The following is a 19,181-nucleotide window of genomic DNA, read 5'->3' on the forward strand; positions in this document are numbered from 1 at the left end:
TGTTGATATCCCCATATATTAAAGTATTTATAGTATGTCAATATACAGGCTCTTGGCGTGGCCCTAGCACATACGCTATGCTTCCTCTAAAATATTGATCAAATTTGCACCATCTACCGTATGTGATGGTTAAAACAGTAGGAAATTTAAAAGGTGGACATATCTCACGTTCAAGTTCATGGGGAAAATATCAGATTTGACACATTTTTGTGTACTTTCCGAATTGATTTTCCCCTAAGTTCAGTATTTTTGTGATTTTACTTTTTAGTTGCAAAACTAAAATGTGCATTGATCCAATTGAGAAAGAAGTATTTTTCAATAATTATTCATAATCTCTGCTTTTTGTAAGTGCAAATTGACTTAGAACAGATATTGGTTTTCTACCAAGAAAAACGTTGACATCTCAGCTTCTATGGTCCTTTTAATTTTTTTTTTCATATACTGTGCATAATATTGTACCAAAAACAATGCCTTCATGGTTATTCATACTCTTTTTCGAAGCGTTTAGGTCCGTTAACTTGAGGGAAATTAACAGAGAAACCGATTTCGGAAATTTGATTGAAAAGGGGGAGTGTGTAAAAATGTATAAAATCCAGAATAATACAGTGATAACGATATGTATTAAACAAGTAATGAACTTTTGAATAATACGAACATCGTATATTTGGGTTTCAAGCCGAAAATATCTAAGAAATGAAAAAAAAATATGAAAATTGGCACCATTTTTATAAAAAATTCCAAAATTGTTACAAAAAGCTTATTTTTTCGCAAAAATTACTTCTTTTATTTTTGAAAAATGTTTTTTTATACATTGACATGTTAAACGTACATAATTTTTGTAATTGTAACAACAGAAAATAAATCTACATGTTATTTTTTTACTCTTCAATACTGTTGGTCATTTTTCAATTTGGAATTATTTCTCGATTTTAATTCAATTTTAACAAAAATTGCACCGTACGAATTTTTTACGACTGACCAAAAAAGGAAGTTCAGATATTATACTATAACATATCAAAAAATCAGCTGTGTGTTAGGTGGGTGCAATAAAGTCTCTAACTAAGCGCCTCTTCTGAAAATGTCACTCGCCTATTTGTCAGGAAGATGCAATAAGAATTGATCGAGTTGGAAAGGATTATTTTTCTGATTTGCTGTTAAGAGTAGCTTTAAACAATAAGCATGACTTTCTGAGAAAAGACAACGAGGGAAGAAATGTGTTGCACTATGCGGCATCGAGTGGTAACTTCTGGGTATTCTTGAAAATATTACAAATTTTGAGTAAAGAAGACATTAGAGTACTACTATACTGTAAAGACAAAAAAAGAAATACTCCCCTTAAAAAAGCATTCAATTCGTTGACTCCTAGACAAGCGTTTAAATCGTTGAAGATACCATTCAACTGCAGTCTAAGCGAACTTTTCTCCACAACATGTAAGACTAATTTGTCGGTTATTCTTTCTCCACATGAATATTTTATATTCACTGTTTCAAAATATCTTGTTTCTACAAACTACTTTACATCACATAATGTAAAAGACTGTATGATTCTTGCTATAAATAAGTCACGTATATATCCAATTTTAGTTTTGAAGACATACGCAACGAAAGAATTCAACTTAATTGTGTCATCTTCTATCGAAATACCTGTCATGTTTGCCCAATCAGACATACATATAATAGCTGAGTATATATTTAATGCTGATAATTCATTACGATGCAATGAAACTGATGAAAGTCCGCTGCACCAGTTAGTTTTTAAGTAGTGGCCAGGATATTTTACCATTACATTTATTTCTTATTCATTTGTTTAAGAAATTTCCGTCTCAGTATTTAGATGAATGTTATGATAAAAATGGAAACAACTTATTACATAGAGCCGTAATGGGAGGAAACTTTCAAACAGTTGAACTACTGTCGAGAAAAGGAATTAACGTTTCCTATCCATCAACGAATGACGATAATACTATTGAATTATGTATTTCCTCTTCTCCATTTTTAGGGAATGGGCGGGTTCCTTCATATCATGATAGTGGTCCTAGATTCCATGTCATAGAATATGTTTTTCAATAAAAGACCTTCAATGTATCTTTTGACCGAAAACGGAATATTGACTTTGATAGTACTGCCGAATTTTTAGTGAGCACAATGTCAACGTATTTGGAGAATAATAAGCTCAAACAAATACTATGTGACAGAATAAATATTGGACTTTTGCATACTGGAGCAATTAAAGGTCACTTAAAATTTTTGAAGCGCGTACATTCAATCTTTGTTAAGATTATTCTGCAGTGTAGAGATAGGTTCAATGTTTCATTATATTACCTTGCTGATATATACGGTCAGACAGACATAGTGAAATGGATGAAAAATATACAAATTAGGTTTGATACACCTGCAAAGGTTGTTCAAAATACTTATTTACAATTTAATTTCGAATTACTTGACTGTATCAAGGCATGATTGGACATGTCTTCAGGATTACACATTCAAATACCGTGCACTTATAAGAAACCAAGCAAGCAAATGCCTTAGTCGAGTTTCTACGAAGAAGATACTGTTTACAAATCATTATTTTAGGAATATTAGTGAATTCCTATACCGTAGTACTTTCTTCGACTTTACACAGGTGAGTGAATATATGACTGGCAAAACATACAGGCATTTGGTAGATATTCTAAAAAACAAGTATCCCACATCCAATGGTGACTTTAACAGTTATTTACTTTAAGTCGCATGACAAAAATGGTTAATATAATTCGGAGACAATTGCTTCTTTTTAATGTAGATGATGGAGAATTTTTCTACCGCTATTTACAGACGGAGGGTAAGGACATTGGAAAGCCATTAAGTAATAATGAAATAAACGAACTTTATCACTCTGCCATTAGTAAAACGTACCATGAATTTAAAAAGTTACAAGTAAAGAGGGAGTTTCACACAGAGTGGCTTCATGCATTAGTTACAGAACAAATAGGAACTTACTTTGATTTTCTTGGGTTTCATCAGTTTATTACAAAGCGCTTTGAAATCATTTTTCATCATTTTAATGACGCTATACAATTGGGATTACAACGCTTTTTGGAACGTGTCATATTTGAAGAACCATCGATTGATATGAATGCGTTTACTATCAAAGAAGAATGTTATCTAGTATTTTCTTACGTTCTTGAAATTTTATCTGCAAACGATAATTCAAGGCATTTATCCTTGAAAATATTGTTTCTTGATTATACTCAAAAAGAGGTTGTTGTATATGTAAAAGGATTTTTCGAAATAGTCTTGTATCAAGGGGATGATATGTTTACACAGGAAATGGAAGATTTTAAACCTTTAGTCGATAGAGCACTTGAAACCGAAAACTGGAAGAAGGGAGACTATCTTTCAAGTTCTTTCCATTTTGTTCTTACTAAAATTCGTGACCTTTACATAATGTATTTTGAAAAAGGGATAGCTTTCAACATTGTTTTGTGATATGTCTAAAACAGTGTCTTATATATTGAAATAAAAGAACGTTATATCACTGGTTTTTAAAAAGAACACAAACCAATGCGTTTCTTTGTTACGCTTTAGGTCCTCGCCTTAAAAAAAGAGGGAGCGATCATCTAAAAATCTTTGATCAAATAAAAACAGACATTTAACAAAATAATAATGCAGACAAATAATCAACAATAACAAACATTCAATAAAACAACTCGAACCCATAAAAACTTGGGTCAAAAGCAGAAACTGACAGACAGCAGGTTCGTGCAGCTTCGGAGCTTTTTTTATTCCTTCTGACTTTAATATGCGACTTTAAGACATAATATTTTGAAAAAGTCATGGCCTATTGTTTGGTTTTGTGATATATTTTATAGATGTTGTTGTTTGTTTTTTTTTTCTTGTTTTTTTTTTATCCAAATAAATGATTTTGTTTTCGTCTTTATTCTACAGTTTTGTGAGTATTATGTGGTCTGGAATTATATGTTGATAGCATTGACAGTTGTATACATATTCATGATCACATAGCGCTACGACATTAGCAAAATTTGAATTTAAAAATCTAATTGTTTTCCTTATTTTATTTTTGTGTGATAATTTGTGCACATAAATGTTAGATAACGATCATCGGGTCAGGAATTTAATGCATACTTTAACCGAACACCTACATCTATTGGTTATTCTTATTCAAAACAAAAAGTGTATACACATATACGATTGCTGGAATCTACTTTGAATGGAAGAGTGTATTTTTTTTTACCTAGAACATTTGGCTTTTAGAAAATATGTTTGACTTTCGTTACTAACAGGAAGATATTACTGTATTAAATTATAAGCCTGGTACATTTGTTAACTATTTACTGCATATCCTGTGACTGGTGAGGTCTTCTTGTTACCGAAGGGAATACCTTATCGTATCTCGTATGATTAATTTTCTTTCTTGTTATGTTTCTTTATCGGTCATATTTCGAAACAACTTCAAGAAATGTTATATTCTCTACTGTTTGGAGCATCGTTGTTCCAGATGAAAGTTGGTTGAAAGCTTACACATGTCTTAACCCAACAATTCGTCATGTACCACTTCAAATTCGTAATCATGTAATCAAAGGTTTTCTTTTGGATGCTATCGATTCGTCATGCGTGTTTTTCGGTTTCTATTGAAACATAAATCAGACTGCTGATTTTCTATTTTGAATTATTTCTGATTTTGTCATCCCGGTGAGTTTTATAGCTACGACATTATACGATATGGAAATGGTTAATTGTGGAGGACATGTATTTGTTTGAATTCTTGTCCTTATGATTATGGTGGATAATTTTTCTCTTTTTTTAATAACTTCAAGTCATTAGGAATCATTACATATCTCCCTTTTGATGAATAATTCGGAATCGACATAGCGGACAAAACTATCTTTTATTGCGGAGTGTTCGTTCCGAGAGTATGAAATCTGGTAGTCAGTTACCTAACACAGAAGCAATACTTGATTAATGAAAACCGAAAAAATATATGTTCTCTGACACATGATTATAATTTGAAATATTCGACAAAAGATTTCAACGTATTTCTATGAGAGATCCGCATACGGCATCAAACAGCATAACTCGAACAATGAGCTGAATACAAACCAATGATCTTCTTAAAACCAGACCACGAAACGGTCACCGTAAACATGATCTTTCCATCCTATAAGGGATAAACGAAGAGTTCCATATTTCGTTTTTTTAATGTTTTTACTGCAGTAAAAATATTTTGACTTGTTTTGACGAATATGCATTACAATGACGTCACACCTTATAGACAGACATAAGGTATGATTCCCGTTCATAAACTGTGGGTTCGTTACTTTTCATAGGATATCAAGTTAAGTGGATGTTGGTGATATACAAAATGTAGATAAACCACGAACTAAAATGATCAACGAAGTACAAATTATTTATACGCTCTTATGTATGCAGAATTTTTCCAAACCTTGAAATCAAAAATCTTAAATTCGAACATACAAATGTTCCATAATATAAGAAAATGAGTACCCATTCAAAAAGAATCTACAGTTTTAATTTTGTACTTTGAATGTAATTGAAGGTATAACTATTTTCTATTAAGAAATGTTGTAGTTTCTACACCGTTTTAGATCAATGGAGTTTTTTGTCAACCCTCACTTCGAATTTGTTTAATTTCTCCATCAATTGTACGACAAAAAAACGCATGGAAAAAAATATCATGGTATGGATAATGCAAGATTGGTCATTATTTGTAGCTCAATATTTGAATTTCTAAACATTAGACACGTTTCATCTTAATGCAAAATTTGTTTTGTTTCGTTGTCAAACCACAACCTTATGGAAGTAGTTGAAATCTGAACAACTTCTGTGGATAGAAAATTAATTTAAAATGGCTACTGTATTATCAAATAGGCTTATATCAAGTTGACATTAAACATAAGGAATTGAATTATACTAGAAAGTAAGAATGGCCAAGTTGGTATAGTTTTATTGACATCGAGTATCTATGGCCTACTTAAGGTTTAATGTAGGTTCATATAATTTAGGATTTAATAAAAAAAAAAAAAAAAGTAATATACGTATTATTACTCAAATTGTAGTACCGAGCTTCGAAATGTTTGATTACTTTCTAATTAAAGACAACTTCTCATAAAACAGTATATTATGGTATGTGCAAATTCGTATGGATCTTAAATATGCATAGGCATAAATTCCTTCATAATAATATTCAGAAAGATAAAGGTATCTTTTTAAAGCATTAATTTGCATCTATGTCATCGACAACCGTTTTTTGGCGAAATCCTAAATACGGGAAATAATATTTCCGAAAACAGAGAGTCGGATAAAACTTTGTTATATCAAGCTTGTATGAGTTAACTGTTTTGTCTTGTAAATATGTAAAGCAGAAATATTTTAAACATAATTTTGGTTCAGATTCTATTATTTTCATATATTTAGGCTACTTGTCAAGGAATTTTTCACAGTGCAAAAAAATGAAATATGTGGGTAAAGTGAAATATCTAATTTTCTAATGACACGTACTAGTTGAGTAGGTTTATAACTCTCTGTTTGGTTCGCTAATCATTTTAACAATAATAGTAAATGCCAAACATCATTTCTACGTTGGAAACTGCTAAAAATAGATATTTATGTATCCTTAAGACTTATTTCGCCCACAACGAAGTGCCAAAAGGTTTACTTTGACTCGCTCCCAACAGTGCCAACAGAATCATATATGCACTAAAGTGCTCATTAATGTTAATTGGATATACCGCGCTCAAGGTTATGCAAGATTATGAACTTTGTACAGAGTAAAAGTTTGAATGGAAACTTACGAAGACAAAATGTTGTAAATCCAATAATACCAGAATGTGCTATTCAAATGTGGTGATATATCAGTTTACAACAATAATGATAAAAAGAAAACTGTTTAGCTCGATATTAAGTTGGTGACCCATTTCGGATTTGAGTTGACTTGAATCAAAGAAATTATTTTAATTTAGAGATTTTGAATTTTCACGCAGACATTCAATTATTTGCATTTCAAAGGGATATGATATAGTTGCATTCAGGGAGAAACTGTGTAAATGTCAATATGAGGTAGGCTAGGGCAGGAGTTTTGGAAAAATGATAGATGTAGAGAATATGGATTAAAAAAATGAGACATTAAAATACTCTTAATTATTCCATGACTTGCTAATAAAATTATGTTATACTTAATTTGTCTGATCTGGAGCAATATTACACATTGAACTAATTTCAGACTAGTATATTTTTTGTAGAAAACATACCATTTTCAAAGGAGCATTTATGCATTTAAATTAAACTTCATCTAGATCTGTTCTTACAAATACGCAAATATATCCCAATCAATGTAAACACCTACAACCTCCTCCCCCCACCACACACACACATACTCTTGCATCCGATTGGCATCAAAGTTACAACACTTATTAAGAGACATAGTAAACTTTTATGACAAATTAAGTTTCAATTGATAATGATTTCATGAAAAGAAGATGATTTAAATAACTCTTTTTGGCCCCTTAAAGTCATACTGATCGTCATAACCAGAGTTTCAAAAGTAGGTACAGTACTTGGCAAGGAAGATTTCCCGTAGTTTATTTTTTTCATTTCAATTTATCTGTTTCCAAATTGAAAGGCAAAATGTAATCTCCTATAGGGTTTCAATGTAAACTTAAAAAACAAATATCGGTCATTTTGATGTGTTTGGCTCAATAAACATACCTGGAAAATATGAAATATGGTCTCAATTGCTTTTATGGTTCGTGAGACGATTTTTAAAATCGGACTTCTTGGTCCTTTAAAGCAATTATGAGGCTTTCCACAAGTATAAAAGAAACAATACTTGGTATGACTAAAACGTTTGTGTTCATCAGTTTTTAAAGAAGAAAAATTAAAAGGCCATGTCGGCCTTGTTTGTTGATTTAACGAAACCAAAGTAATTCCACTTAGAAGAATCCTTAAAAGACAAATAGCTAATATTCTGTTCAGTGGTTTTAAAGAATACTTAGTTTAAACTTATTTTATTGTTCAAATTGACGAATACTTGCGGACGCCAAATTATTATAAAAGCTTTATATATAAACGTTTCGGTTAGATAAGCTTCAAATACCTGTATATAGATCAATTAAGTTACCAACAGATGTAACGTTGATCGATTTGCGGTGCATTGTTTTACTTATTGACAATAAAAACTGTTTAAAAAAACATTGTCATGCATGACGTTGAATAGTCAATGATTGTAATTTGAGTGCATGTAATTAAATACCTCTTATTATTCTAAAGGTTGTTTTTAAATAAATGCTTTATTTTGAACGATTTTTTAATGTGTAATCTGTATTAATGAGATTTGATCGAAAAATATCTATTTCTTGAAATATGGAGACTATCACTCGACACCTCGAGTACAACAAATTTGATAATTATATATCAATATGCATTGGGTTGCATTTATTAACCACTGGAATTTTGTGATTGATCATATTAAAGCTTCACATACAACAATTGACACCAAATGTGCAAGTGGTAGATGTACAAATTATCGCTCTTGTAGTAAAATTCGTACAAATTGATGCCAGATCTGCAAGAAATGGAAAGCAGAGCTCAAAATGTTAAAAAGTGATGAATACCGTCATTGGGACCGTATCAATTGGTCTCAATTTAGTTCATCGGACTGGCCTCAGTCAATTGAGGAAATGGCGAAAGTATTTGTAAAGAACATAAGCATCAATTTTAGGCACGGGGTATTTCAAGACATCGGTGCCGTTATGTCCATATTAATCAATATGAATATATTTGCGATCGATAAAACAACCATGAAGGAAATCATACGCATAAGAAATGATTACTATGGTCACAATTATACAGTTGGTATTCATGACGCCGACAAAAATATTTTTTATGACAGAATTTTACATTTTATAAGACTCCCAGGCATACGTGGATATCAAAGTGCTATTGAATGTACACTGGCTTTGGAAGAACTAAAAAATACTAAACACCTCTCGCAGAAACTACTGCAGAAGCTTTTCGATAATAATGGATTAGACGATGTTCGTGATGTTCTTCTGCATAATGTTCCCCGAATCTATTCTCGCGAAAGAGTTCTCGTTGTTCAAGATGGCATGACAGTCGACAGCCAATTACATTTAGATTACAAAACTAGATTAAATGAACTTATAGTTCAAGATAAAATAACAAAAGTTTCTGAAATTGTGGCGATTAGACCGTGCTGCAAACATCTATTTCAATTTCTGGCCAAATTGAAAACAGGAAACAAACGTCTTATCCGATTACTGTTGTTTTTTACTCTATTTCTGATGTTCAAGGATCCAACGGCTAATCCAACAGGTATGTCGTTTCAAAAAGTATACTAATAGATAAAATTGAAATTGGAAACGGGGAATGTGTCAAAGAGACAACAATCCGACCATAGAACAAACAACAGCAGAAGGTCACCAACAGGTCGTCAATGCAGCGAAAACTTCCTGCACCCGGAGGCGTCCTTTAGCTGGCCCCTAAACAATTATATAACTAGTTCAGTGATAATGAACGCCATACTAAACTCCAAATTGTACACAAGAAACTAAAATTTATAATCATACAAGACTAAAAAATGCCAGAGGCTCCTGCAAAAATGCGGCGGGGTTAAACATGTTTATGAGATCTCAACCCTTCCCCTATACCTCTAGCCAATGTAGAAAAGTAAACGCATAACAATACGCACATTACAATTTAGTTCAAGAGAAGTCCGGGTCTGATGTCAGAAGATTTAACCAAAGAAAATAAACAAAATGACAATAATACATAAATAACAACAGACTACTAGCAGATAACTGACATGCCAGCTACAGACTTCAATTAAACTGATTGAAAGATTATGTCTTCATCATATGATTATCAGGCACAATCCTTCCCGTTAGGGGTTTAGTATCATACTATCAAAACATATATGAGAAGAACATAATCCGTGTCATGCCCACAACTGTTTTTTAAATAAATGTGTTTAGTTCCGATGCAAAGACCCGATAAGTGAATCAACACTAACGCCAAAATATGCAATCTTTAATGATCTGACAACAGTATCGCAACTATATCCTTCGCAATAAGTCTATCGAAAGGTTTTGCTAGCTTCCGAGAAGAATATCGACATTTTTGTGCTTTATAAAGAATATTTCCATAAAACATTTGATGTGAAATCCTTCATTTGCATTTTATATATAATTTCAGTTTCATCTAATAAAGCAAGTATAAGACAGAAAAATGTCTCTTTTTGAAAAATTGAAAATTATTTTATGGTCGTTTTGTTACATCTAATTTTTCATCCTTTAGGACGTACTAAAAAATATAGTGACGAAAATGTATTAATATAAGAGCTGTTATCATCTGAGCTGTAACACTCATAATACCCAAAATGCCCCTTTGTGTTTAAAATGTGTTTCCTATCTGTAACTGTAATATATACATCTATACTATTAATCGAGAAGACTTCATTTTGTGTGTCGCTTTTCTTCCTTCCACAATAAATTTATCATCATGCCTCTGTGTCCCATGCATAGTCGAATTTGTCATTCATTCTTATATGATTATTCAGATGGAGTTATTGTGGTAGAAAAACGGGAAAAAAAGTCGCCCGGATATTGTTTCCGTCATCAGACCGACTTTTAGTCATTGATAGGACTTCCGGTTTTAAACTTGCACCTGATTTTCATAAGTACTCGGATAGAGGACAATTATTTCGTGTTTATCTACATGTATACTATGATTATACAACTATAATATATAGAGACTCTCTATTTTATTAAAGCAGTGATCGCTGTGGAGAAGACACTTTGAATTTATAGTTATTAGCAAAAAAAAAATTAATACACTTTATTTATAATATACGTATGTTGATAGTATACAGAAACGTCAGACCACAATTAACTCCTTTGCACGTGGTCGTATGATATACTTCCCTATAATAATATTGGGTCATGCTTCCTAAGTATTTTATAAAACGTTTACTAATTTTAAGACGTCATATCAGTTGCATATACATGTATATTGAACTAAGTAAAACATGTGAAAAAAAATTATTGTTGAAAGTGAAAGTAGCGATTTGGCCAAAATGAAAGAAGGGTAGAAATAAGCTTTTGTCATTTATACAAATTCAAATCCTACCATTGCCATGTCAAAAGGGCTCTCAAGATAAAAAGCACGTCTGATGAATTGTCCTATAAGCATATTTTATTAGAATAATAATGGTCTTTAAGCAGTTACATTTATTTCATGTTTGAAGCGTGCAATTTTTTTAATTTAATTTGACTTTTACCAAAAAATGCATTGTAGCAAAGAGGAAGAATAATCGTGGTCTGAGGTCAGAAACGCGAAAATAATGAAATTTAACAGAAAGCAAACAAATAACGGACTTTGGAAAAACAGAGAGGGCTTTTGATACCTTGTTTGAAATTCTCCAGACATAAAATCTTTTACAGAAATTCATCCTACAAAGGTTTACAAGCAGTAAATGTGTGTTCCAGTTTACTTTTATTTAAAAATGAAATGAAACATTCACTTTGACACGAGCTTCGACAATAAAACATGTAAATGACAGAAAAAAACGTGATGGAAATCGTGTTTTCATGGTACAAGCAACAACATTTTATTCTAAGTATTGAATGCTTCTTTTAATATGATGTCGTATGATTGCCATTGGGACCATCTAAAGACAATAGACCATATAAAGTTGAAATAAGCAATAAAGGCTACAGTTTTCAACAATCAGCAAAACTGATACTACGTAGAAAGTTTAAAATAAGGATCAATCATAAAAAAACAAGCCTGATAAATGATAAAATGATAAATGAAATCAAATACTAGTATGACAGACAGATCCAACTTTTATCATATGCTATATGCCATTATTTTAATTCTTGATTCAGTGTTCTATACCGGTCTTGGTATATGTCCAACGCGGCATACTTTTATTTCTATTGTAGGATGTATGAGTATGCGGTTTCAGGATCATTTGAATAGCTCAATAGATTTTGATTTTTATATACGAGAATTGTATAAAAGCAGTATAATAGAACGTGCCTGGTTGGAACCGGAAGTGAAAAAAAGTCTCAAAATGCACACGCATGTATTATTGTCAGCTAACCTAGGCTACGGAAAATCTTCAACTGTTTCACAAATCTTATGTGCTGGGGTATATTCGTCGTGGCATCACCTTAGACAAATGACTAATGTCTATCATATGTGCCGCTTTGACTATAAAGCGTCAATCCAGTCAGCCAATTTCATACGTAATCTTGCAGGAAAAATAGTGAAGGATGTACATGAACTTGGTACTGCAATATTAGCTGATAAGTATGCTCTCGATTATTTAGAACCTGATAGTTTTAAATGTAGACAGGATCCGTTTTTGTGTTTAGAAATAGCCATCATAGCTCCTCTGAAACATATACAAACGGATAAAAAGTTTCTAATAATTATTGATGCACTAGATGAATGTGATACGCCGATGGGAAACGATATATATGATTTACTAGCCAAAAAATTATCTGATTTTCCAACGTTCTTTCAATTTTTATTTACATCCAGAAAATTAAGTAAGGTGCTTTATGAGTTTAAGACACTTCAACGTGTACACGAAATCGACTTGGACAGTTTCACTAATAGAAATAATCGTGATGCACTCAGATTCATTGACAAAATATCTAATTTAAGCGACGAGAACAAATCTCAACTTGTTAAAGTATCCGATGGAAACTTGCTTCATATCAATTCGTTCATTAATTACTGTCAAAGCAACAAATCTTGTGAGTTTTCCAAAGTTCCCAAAATTCTAGAATATATTTATCATGTTAATCTCAAAAGAATTTTTGGTGAGAAAGGAGCTTCATTTGAAGAGTGGACTACGTTTTTTGAGATTATATGTGCCGCCTTTAACCCTGTAAATATTGAAGACCTGTTTACGATTGCAGGTTTAGACGATAAAAAACAAAAAAGAGAATTTCATAAACTCCAAGGGAACGAATTCGGTCACTTCCTTAAACAATCTGACAACAAACTTTCTTTTCAACATAAAGCGTTTAAGGACTTTTTAACAAACGAGTCTAGAATACATACGCCCTTTTATATAAATATTACAAAAGGACACATATTATTCTCTAATTATTATCTAAATATACATACGCCACACAATTCACTTGATGAACAGGTTTTAGTAGATGTAGCATCTCATTTTGCTTTGACAAACAACACACAAATAGTTAACAAATATCTTCAGTTCTACAGCACACGTTTGAAGGACTCTAAAATTTTAATTATGTTGGCACGCGATGTTATTGTTATGATACAGCAAATCTAGTAATTAAACTGGTTAAACAATCTGGTTTAAGGAGTTTAAACATGTCAACTGCTGCTTTTATTGCATCTGCGAATGGCAATTTAAAAACATTGACAGCATTTCTTGAAAACAAAGTCAACTTTAAATCGAAGTATAATCTCCCTCTGGAACAGTTAATGAAAGGGGCGGACTTAGTGCATATGTGTAAATTTGTGTTCTTTTGTGGGTATAATATATTCCACATTGCAGCACAAAGGGGATATGTCGAAATAGTGGACTATTTATTGGACAAATATCCAGATATTCTTTATGAGCAAAACAGCATTCAACTCAATGCATTACAACTTGCTGCAGAAAACGGACACATACAAATAGTCGAATCATTTCTTGGTATTAACTCATCGCTTGCGGATCATCATTCTTTATATTACGCGTCACAACAAGGACATGATGGAATCGTTTCAATGTTGCTAGACTATGTTAATGATACATGTTTACCATGTAACGGGACATTTTATTGGTTACCTACGTCTTCAACCAGGAAACAGGAAAATGTAACATTTCCGATTGAGGCTATGAATATTAATTCCGTTTACTTTCAGACTCTAGACGTTATACAATTTAATCAAATTCTACAGAATGCAAAACTTTCGGACGACTGGCGATTAATAACGTGTGAAAGTGCCTTAAACACAGCTGCCAGAAATGGTCACTTAAGAATAGTAAAATCGTTACTGCAAGAAGATGTTAATGCTTTAAATTGTACAATGTTTGATGGGAGTACAGCCTTAATGACAGCAGCGAAGTATGATCAAGCAGAAATATTTAGATATTTACACGATTCCGGTTCAAATCTAAATTATCGCTGCATACGTAATTTCTCATATGATGGCAAATTCGAGAAAACTGAACAAAATAAATTATTAGAAAAGATATGCCCTGAAAATGGAAGCATTTCACATTTGCTAGCAATATACGACAGCTATGGTATCATCAAATTTTTGCTGCAAAAAGGTTTTAACAATTGGGACATACGAGACAGCAATGGACTTACCCCATCTCACTATGCCTTTTGTCTAAATAGCAATAACTTCATAGAATTTGTAGTGTTTACTGACGCTGCGAACTTAAATGTAAAGTCACCAAATGGATCAACCCCATATCATTCAGCAGCCATTTGTAAATCTCTTATTCTAACTCATTATCTTGATAGGACAGTCAGAAAGCTTCCCGATACAGTTGATAATGAAAATCGCGGTGTTATACACTATGGACTGATGCCACCAGTTAGTCAGGAAGATTCAATAAGAATTGAACGTGTTGGAAAGGATTATTTTTCAGATTTGTTGTTAAGAGTAACTGATTACAATCAGCATGACTACTTGCGTGTAGACAACGATGGGCGAAATATTTTACACTATGCAGCATCAAGTGGTAACTATTGGGTGTTTTCGAAGATTTTGAATATTTTGAAGGAAGACGACATTAACGTGCTGCTATATCGTAAAGACAAATTAGGATATACTCCTCTGAAAGTAGCATTTGATTCGTTAAATCCTCGTCAATCGTTTGAATCGCTTAAATTGCCACTTAACTGCAGTTTGAATGAACTATTTTCAACCACATGCAAGGCAAATTTGTCAGTTATGCTTTTACCCCATGAATATTTTATATTTACAGTCTCAAAATATCTGTCGTCTTCAAATTATTTCACCCCATTGAATGTAAAAGATTATTTGATTCTTGCTATAAATAAGTCGCGTATATATCCTATTTTAATTTTGAAGAGTTACACACCGAAGGCATTCAATGACATTGTATCAACCTCTACCGACATACCATCTTTATTTGCCAAATCAGACATTCAAATCATAGCTGAGTATATATATAATGCTGATAATTCCTTAAGGTGCAATAAAACTGAAAGTCCGCTGCACCAACTAGTGCTGAATGCAATGAACGGTTACGATATTTCACCATTGAATTCATTTCTTATTCAGGTGTTTAAGAAATTTTCCTCTTCGTATCTCGATCAATGTTATGACAAAGATGGCTATAACATTTTACATAGAGCTGCAATGGGAGGAAACATTGGAACAGTGAAACTTATGTTAAAAAAAGGAATGAACGTTTCGTGCAAATCAGAGAAAGGCAAAAATGTGCTTGAATTATCTATTTACTCTTCGCCGTTCTTGAAGAATGGACAAGTTCCATCATATTATGTTAGCGGTCCAAGATTTCATATCTTAGAATATGTTTTCCAATCAGATATATCAAATATATCTTTCGACAGAACACAGACTATTGACTTTGATGCTACCGCAGATATTTTAGTAGACAAACTGGCAAAGGCAGTTTTGCAAAAGATACTTAAAAAGGAATTATGTGATGGAAGGAATATTGGGCTATTACATTTGGCAGCAGCTAAAGGTCTCCTAAAATTCCTTAAACGCGTACAAGCAATAACTGATACACAAAGTATTCGTTGTAGGGACAGGTTCGACGTTTCACTATACTACCTTGCCCAAATTTATGGACAGAGAGACATTGTGAAATGGATGAAAAATATACAAATAAAGTTTGAGGCGCCTGAACAAATTGTTCAAAACATTCTTACATACAATATTATTTCAAATTACCAGACACTTTTACGGCATGACTGGACTGGCTTCAAGGATTATAATTTTAAATACCGTGCACTCATAAGAAACCAAGCAATTAAATGTATTAGTCGCGACTTGCCTGAAAAGATACTTTATCGAAATATTTATTATATGAATATCAGTGATTCATTATTTTCGAGTATATTTTTGGATTCGGCAGATTCGAATGAATTTAACGCTGATAATGAAACTCCCTATCTTACAGATATAATGAAAAGGATTCCAAAGAAAGCTAAAGACTTTACGGAGTTGTTCTCTTTAAACCACTTTACAGAATTTGCAAATATCATTCGGAGACACCATCTACTTTTTAATGTCCACGATGGAGAATTTTTCTACCGTTATATACAGATCGGGCGAAAGAACACTGAAGAACCATTAAGTGATTTTCAAATAAATGAACTCTTTCAAGCAGTCATCAGCAGAAAGTACGAAGGTTTTAGGACACTACGAGTGAGGAGAGATTTACACAGAGAGTGGCTGCATGAGTTAGTAACAAAGAAAATAGGAATTGACTTTGATTCTACCGGATTTCAAAATTTTGCAACGAAGCGTATACATTTCATTTTGAATCGATTTAAATATATTAAACAAATGGGAGTGCAACGCCTTCTGGGACGTGTAAATTCGGTAGATGGGGAACTGGACCTTAATCCGGACGAAGAATGCATTCTTGTGTATGAATTTGTTCATATGACCCTTTCTGAAAGTGATAACTTCCAGGCAAACTTGAAAATTATATTTCATGATTTTTCGCCACGAGAAGTTGTTACCTATATTGAATGTTTTTTCAAAATGACATTGGATCAAGGTGATGATAGTTTAACCCAGAAAACGAAAGGTTTAAAATCATTAATTGACAAAGCACTCATGAAAACAAAATTGATCCAGAAAGATTTTCTTTCAAGTTCTTTTAAATTTGTTTTAATTGAAACCCGTAGACTTTATACTAAATATTATGAAAAGGGTATTGATTCGACCGTTATTTTGTGATATGTTAAAATTTTATTTACTGCAAGTTGTTTTTATTTTGTATTTTTATATTGTTGTAAAGTGTTAATACAGTAACTATATGTTATAAAAAATCGAATATATATAAAAAGTTTGAAGACAATTATAGTTCTAACAGTTTTCGAAGTGAGTTTGAAATAAGAAACCATTTATATTGAACTTCAAAATAACCTACGCAAGTAATACAATGTAAATTGACATTGTCAGTTTGGTTTCAAAGAGTTATCATGGTTTCTTTGGTCAGTATATATGTTGTATACAAATTTGTTAAAACGCTTTATGTAGACATCGTTTTGGACTTGAGTTCAATTTTTTGATAGAAATTTAAAAAAAAAATATTTCGTGTGTTTTACATTATTTGGACGTGAGCAAGTTATCTAATGACAAACATGGTATTTTGTTACTTGGGCATAAACACGCTCCCCCAAACACGCTCGAGTATTGATGACACTTTGAATTAAATTATACTTATCAGCACAAGCGTACCACTTCAACACCACGAAACAAAGTAAATGATAAAAGCAAAGATGTCTACTGCCGGAGTTTCAGCTGGGGAGATATATGAGGGCTAAGATAGTTTATGTTATAAAGCAGCTATTACGGTTTTGCTAGTAATAAATTATTAAAGTGGGGATCATAACGACACAATCAAAGACTTCCGAAAGGTCTTTTGAACAGAAAGTAGAACGGGAGGATTCTTGAAAGTGGATACAGGATCTTCAGTTCAAGCAGAGTATGCAATCGATAAATAAGTAACTTTCAAATCTGTATCCAGCCTCAAATCTATGTTATTTTCTCAATTAAGTGTTCTATTCTCTGTTTTGTCATAGACTTTGTCCGTTCTTTTTTTCAATCGGTCAAAATCTATATCATTTTCAAAAACATTTGCACTGTCCTTTGTGTTGATGTCAGAATTTTAACACATCTTCGACGATACTTTTTTTTTGTCATTTCAACTTCAATGTAAATGTAAAAACAGGGCAACATAGTGTCACGACGTCACGGGACAAAAAAATGAGGAAAGGACATTGATTTAACTGTTACTAACATTTGGTATGGAAATTTTGCTGTACCTTATAACAAACGGGACATGACATTCTTAGTTTACCGAGATGTTGTTCATAGAGCGATCCATAAATAAACTCATTCTTATAAAGGTTATAAATTCACACATATTTAGCCCCTACACTTTTCTAAAAATGCTGAATATGCATGTCCCTAGTCAGAGGCCTGTAATTCAGTGAATGGCGTTGGTAAATGTCTGTAGTATTATTTTATTTTCATCTATAATTTTGGGAAAATATTTGCCTTAAGTTTTCTAGTTCGTCTTTTTCCCCCATTTTAATTGTTATGTTGGAAGCCTTGTATATAGCTTACTATATGGTATGAGCTCCCTCCTCGTATTATAGTAACAATGATGTTTTTGTAAATAAAAATATTACTGAATATGTATTATAATTAATATACAGCTATTAACATTTTTTTTTTTATCCTAGATCATGTTATATTTTGATACCTCATATCGTCATGCTTTTTCTCAGACTGTTTATTACGTCTATGATTTATTTATTCTGGGAAAACATGATTTACTAGTTTATTGTTTTTGGCTTTTAACCTCGTCCCATTATGTATGTGCAAGTTCCTAGTCAGAAACCTATATTTCACTGGAGGTCCTTGTTGTCTGTCTTCTTTTTTTTTAAAGAGGGACGCAAGATACCAGAGGAACAGTCAAACTCATATATCGAAATTAAACTGACAACGCAATGGCTTAAAATAAAAAAGACAAACAGACAAACGATAGTACACATGACACAACATAGAAAACTAAAGAATAAGCAACACGAACCCCACCAAAAACTAGGGGTGATCTCAGGTGCTCCGGAAGGGTAAACAGATCCTGCTCCACATGTGGCACTTGTCGTGTTGCTCAAGTTATAACAAATGCAGTAAATAGTCTAATTCGGTAGGTCACATTCATGAAAGGGAAAGGGATTGTACTTACGACGTAAGGAAAAAATTGAAAACAACACGTTTAATAATTTGTTGTGTCCGAAGCGCTTTTCTGGATTTACCTTTATCAGGAACGCACAAAGCCAAACATTTGAAATCCGAAGATGAATAAGTACCGAAACCGTTGAAGAGCTATATGTCAAAAATACCTAAAATAAATA

General features: G+C 32.4%; 1 protein-coding gene across 1 annotated transcript; it reads left to right on the forward strand.

Moving 5' to 3' along the window:
- Positions 1-12,002: 12,002 nt before the first annotated feature.
- LOC143077037 (uncharacterized) lies at positions 12,003-14,689 on the forward strand. Its single transcript, XM_076252924.1, has 2 exons — positions 12,003-12,940; positions 14,678-14,689. Exons 1-2 carry the CDS (start codon positions 12,116-12,118, stop codon positions 14,687-14,689), a joined length of 837 nt encoding a protein of 278 aa, XP_076109039.1. The 5' UTR covers positions 12,003-12,115.
- The last annotated feature ends 4,492 nt before the right edge of the window (positions 14,690-19,181 follow it).

Source organism: Mytilus galloprovincialis, chromosome 5 (assembly GCF_965363235.1).
Source record: "Mytilus galloprovincialis chromosome 5, xbMytGall1.hap1.1, whole genome shotgun sequence".
Classification (NCBI taxonomy): Eukaryota; Metazoa; Mollusca; class Bivalvia; order Mytilida; family Mytilidae; genus Mytilus; species Mytilus galloprovincialis.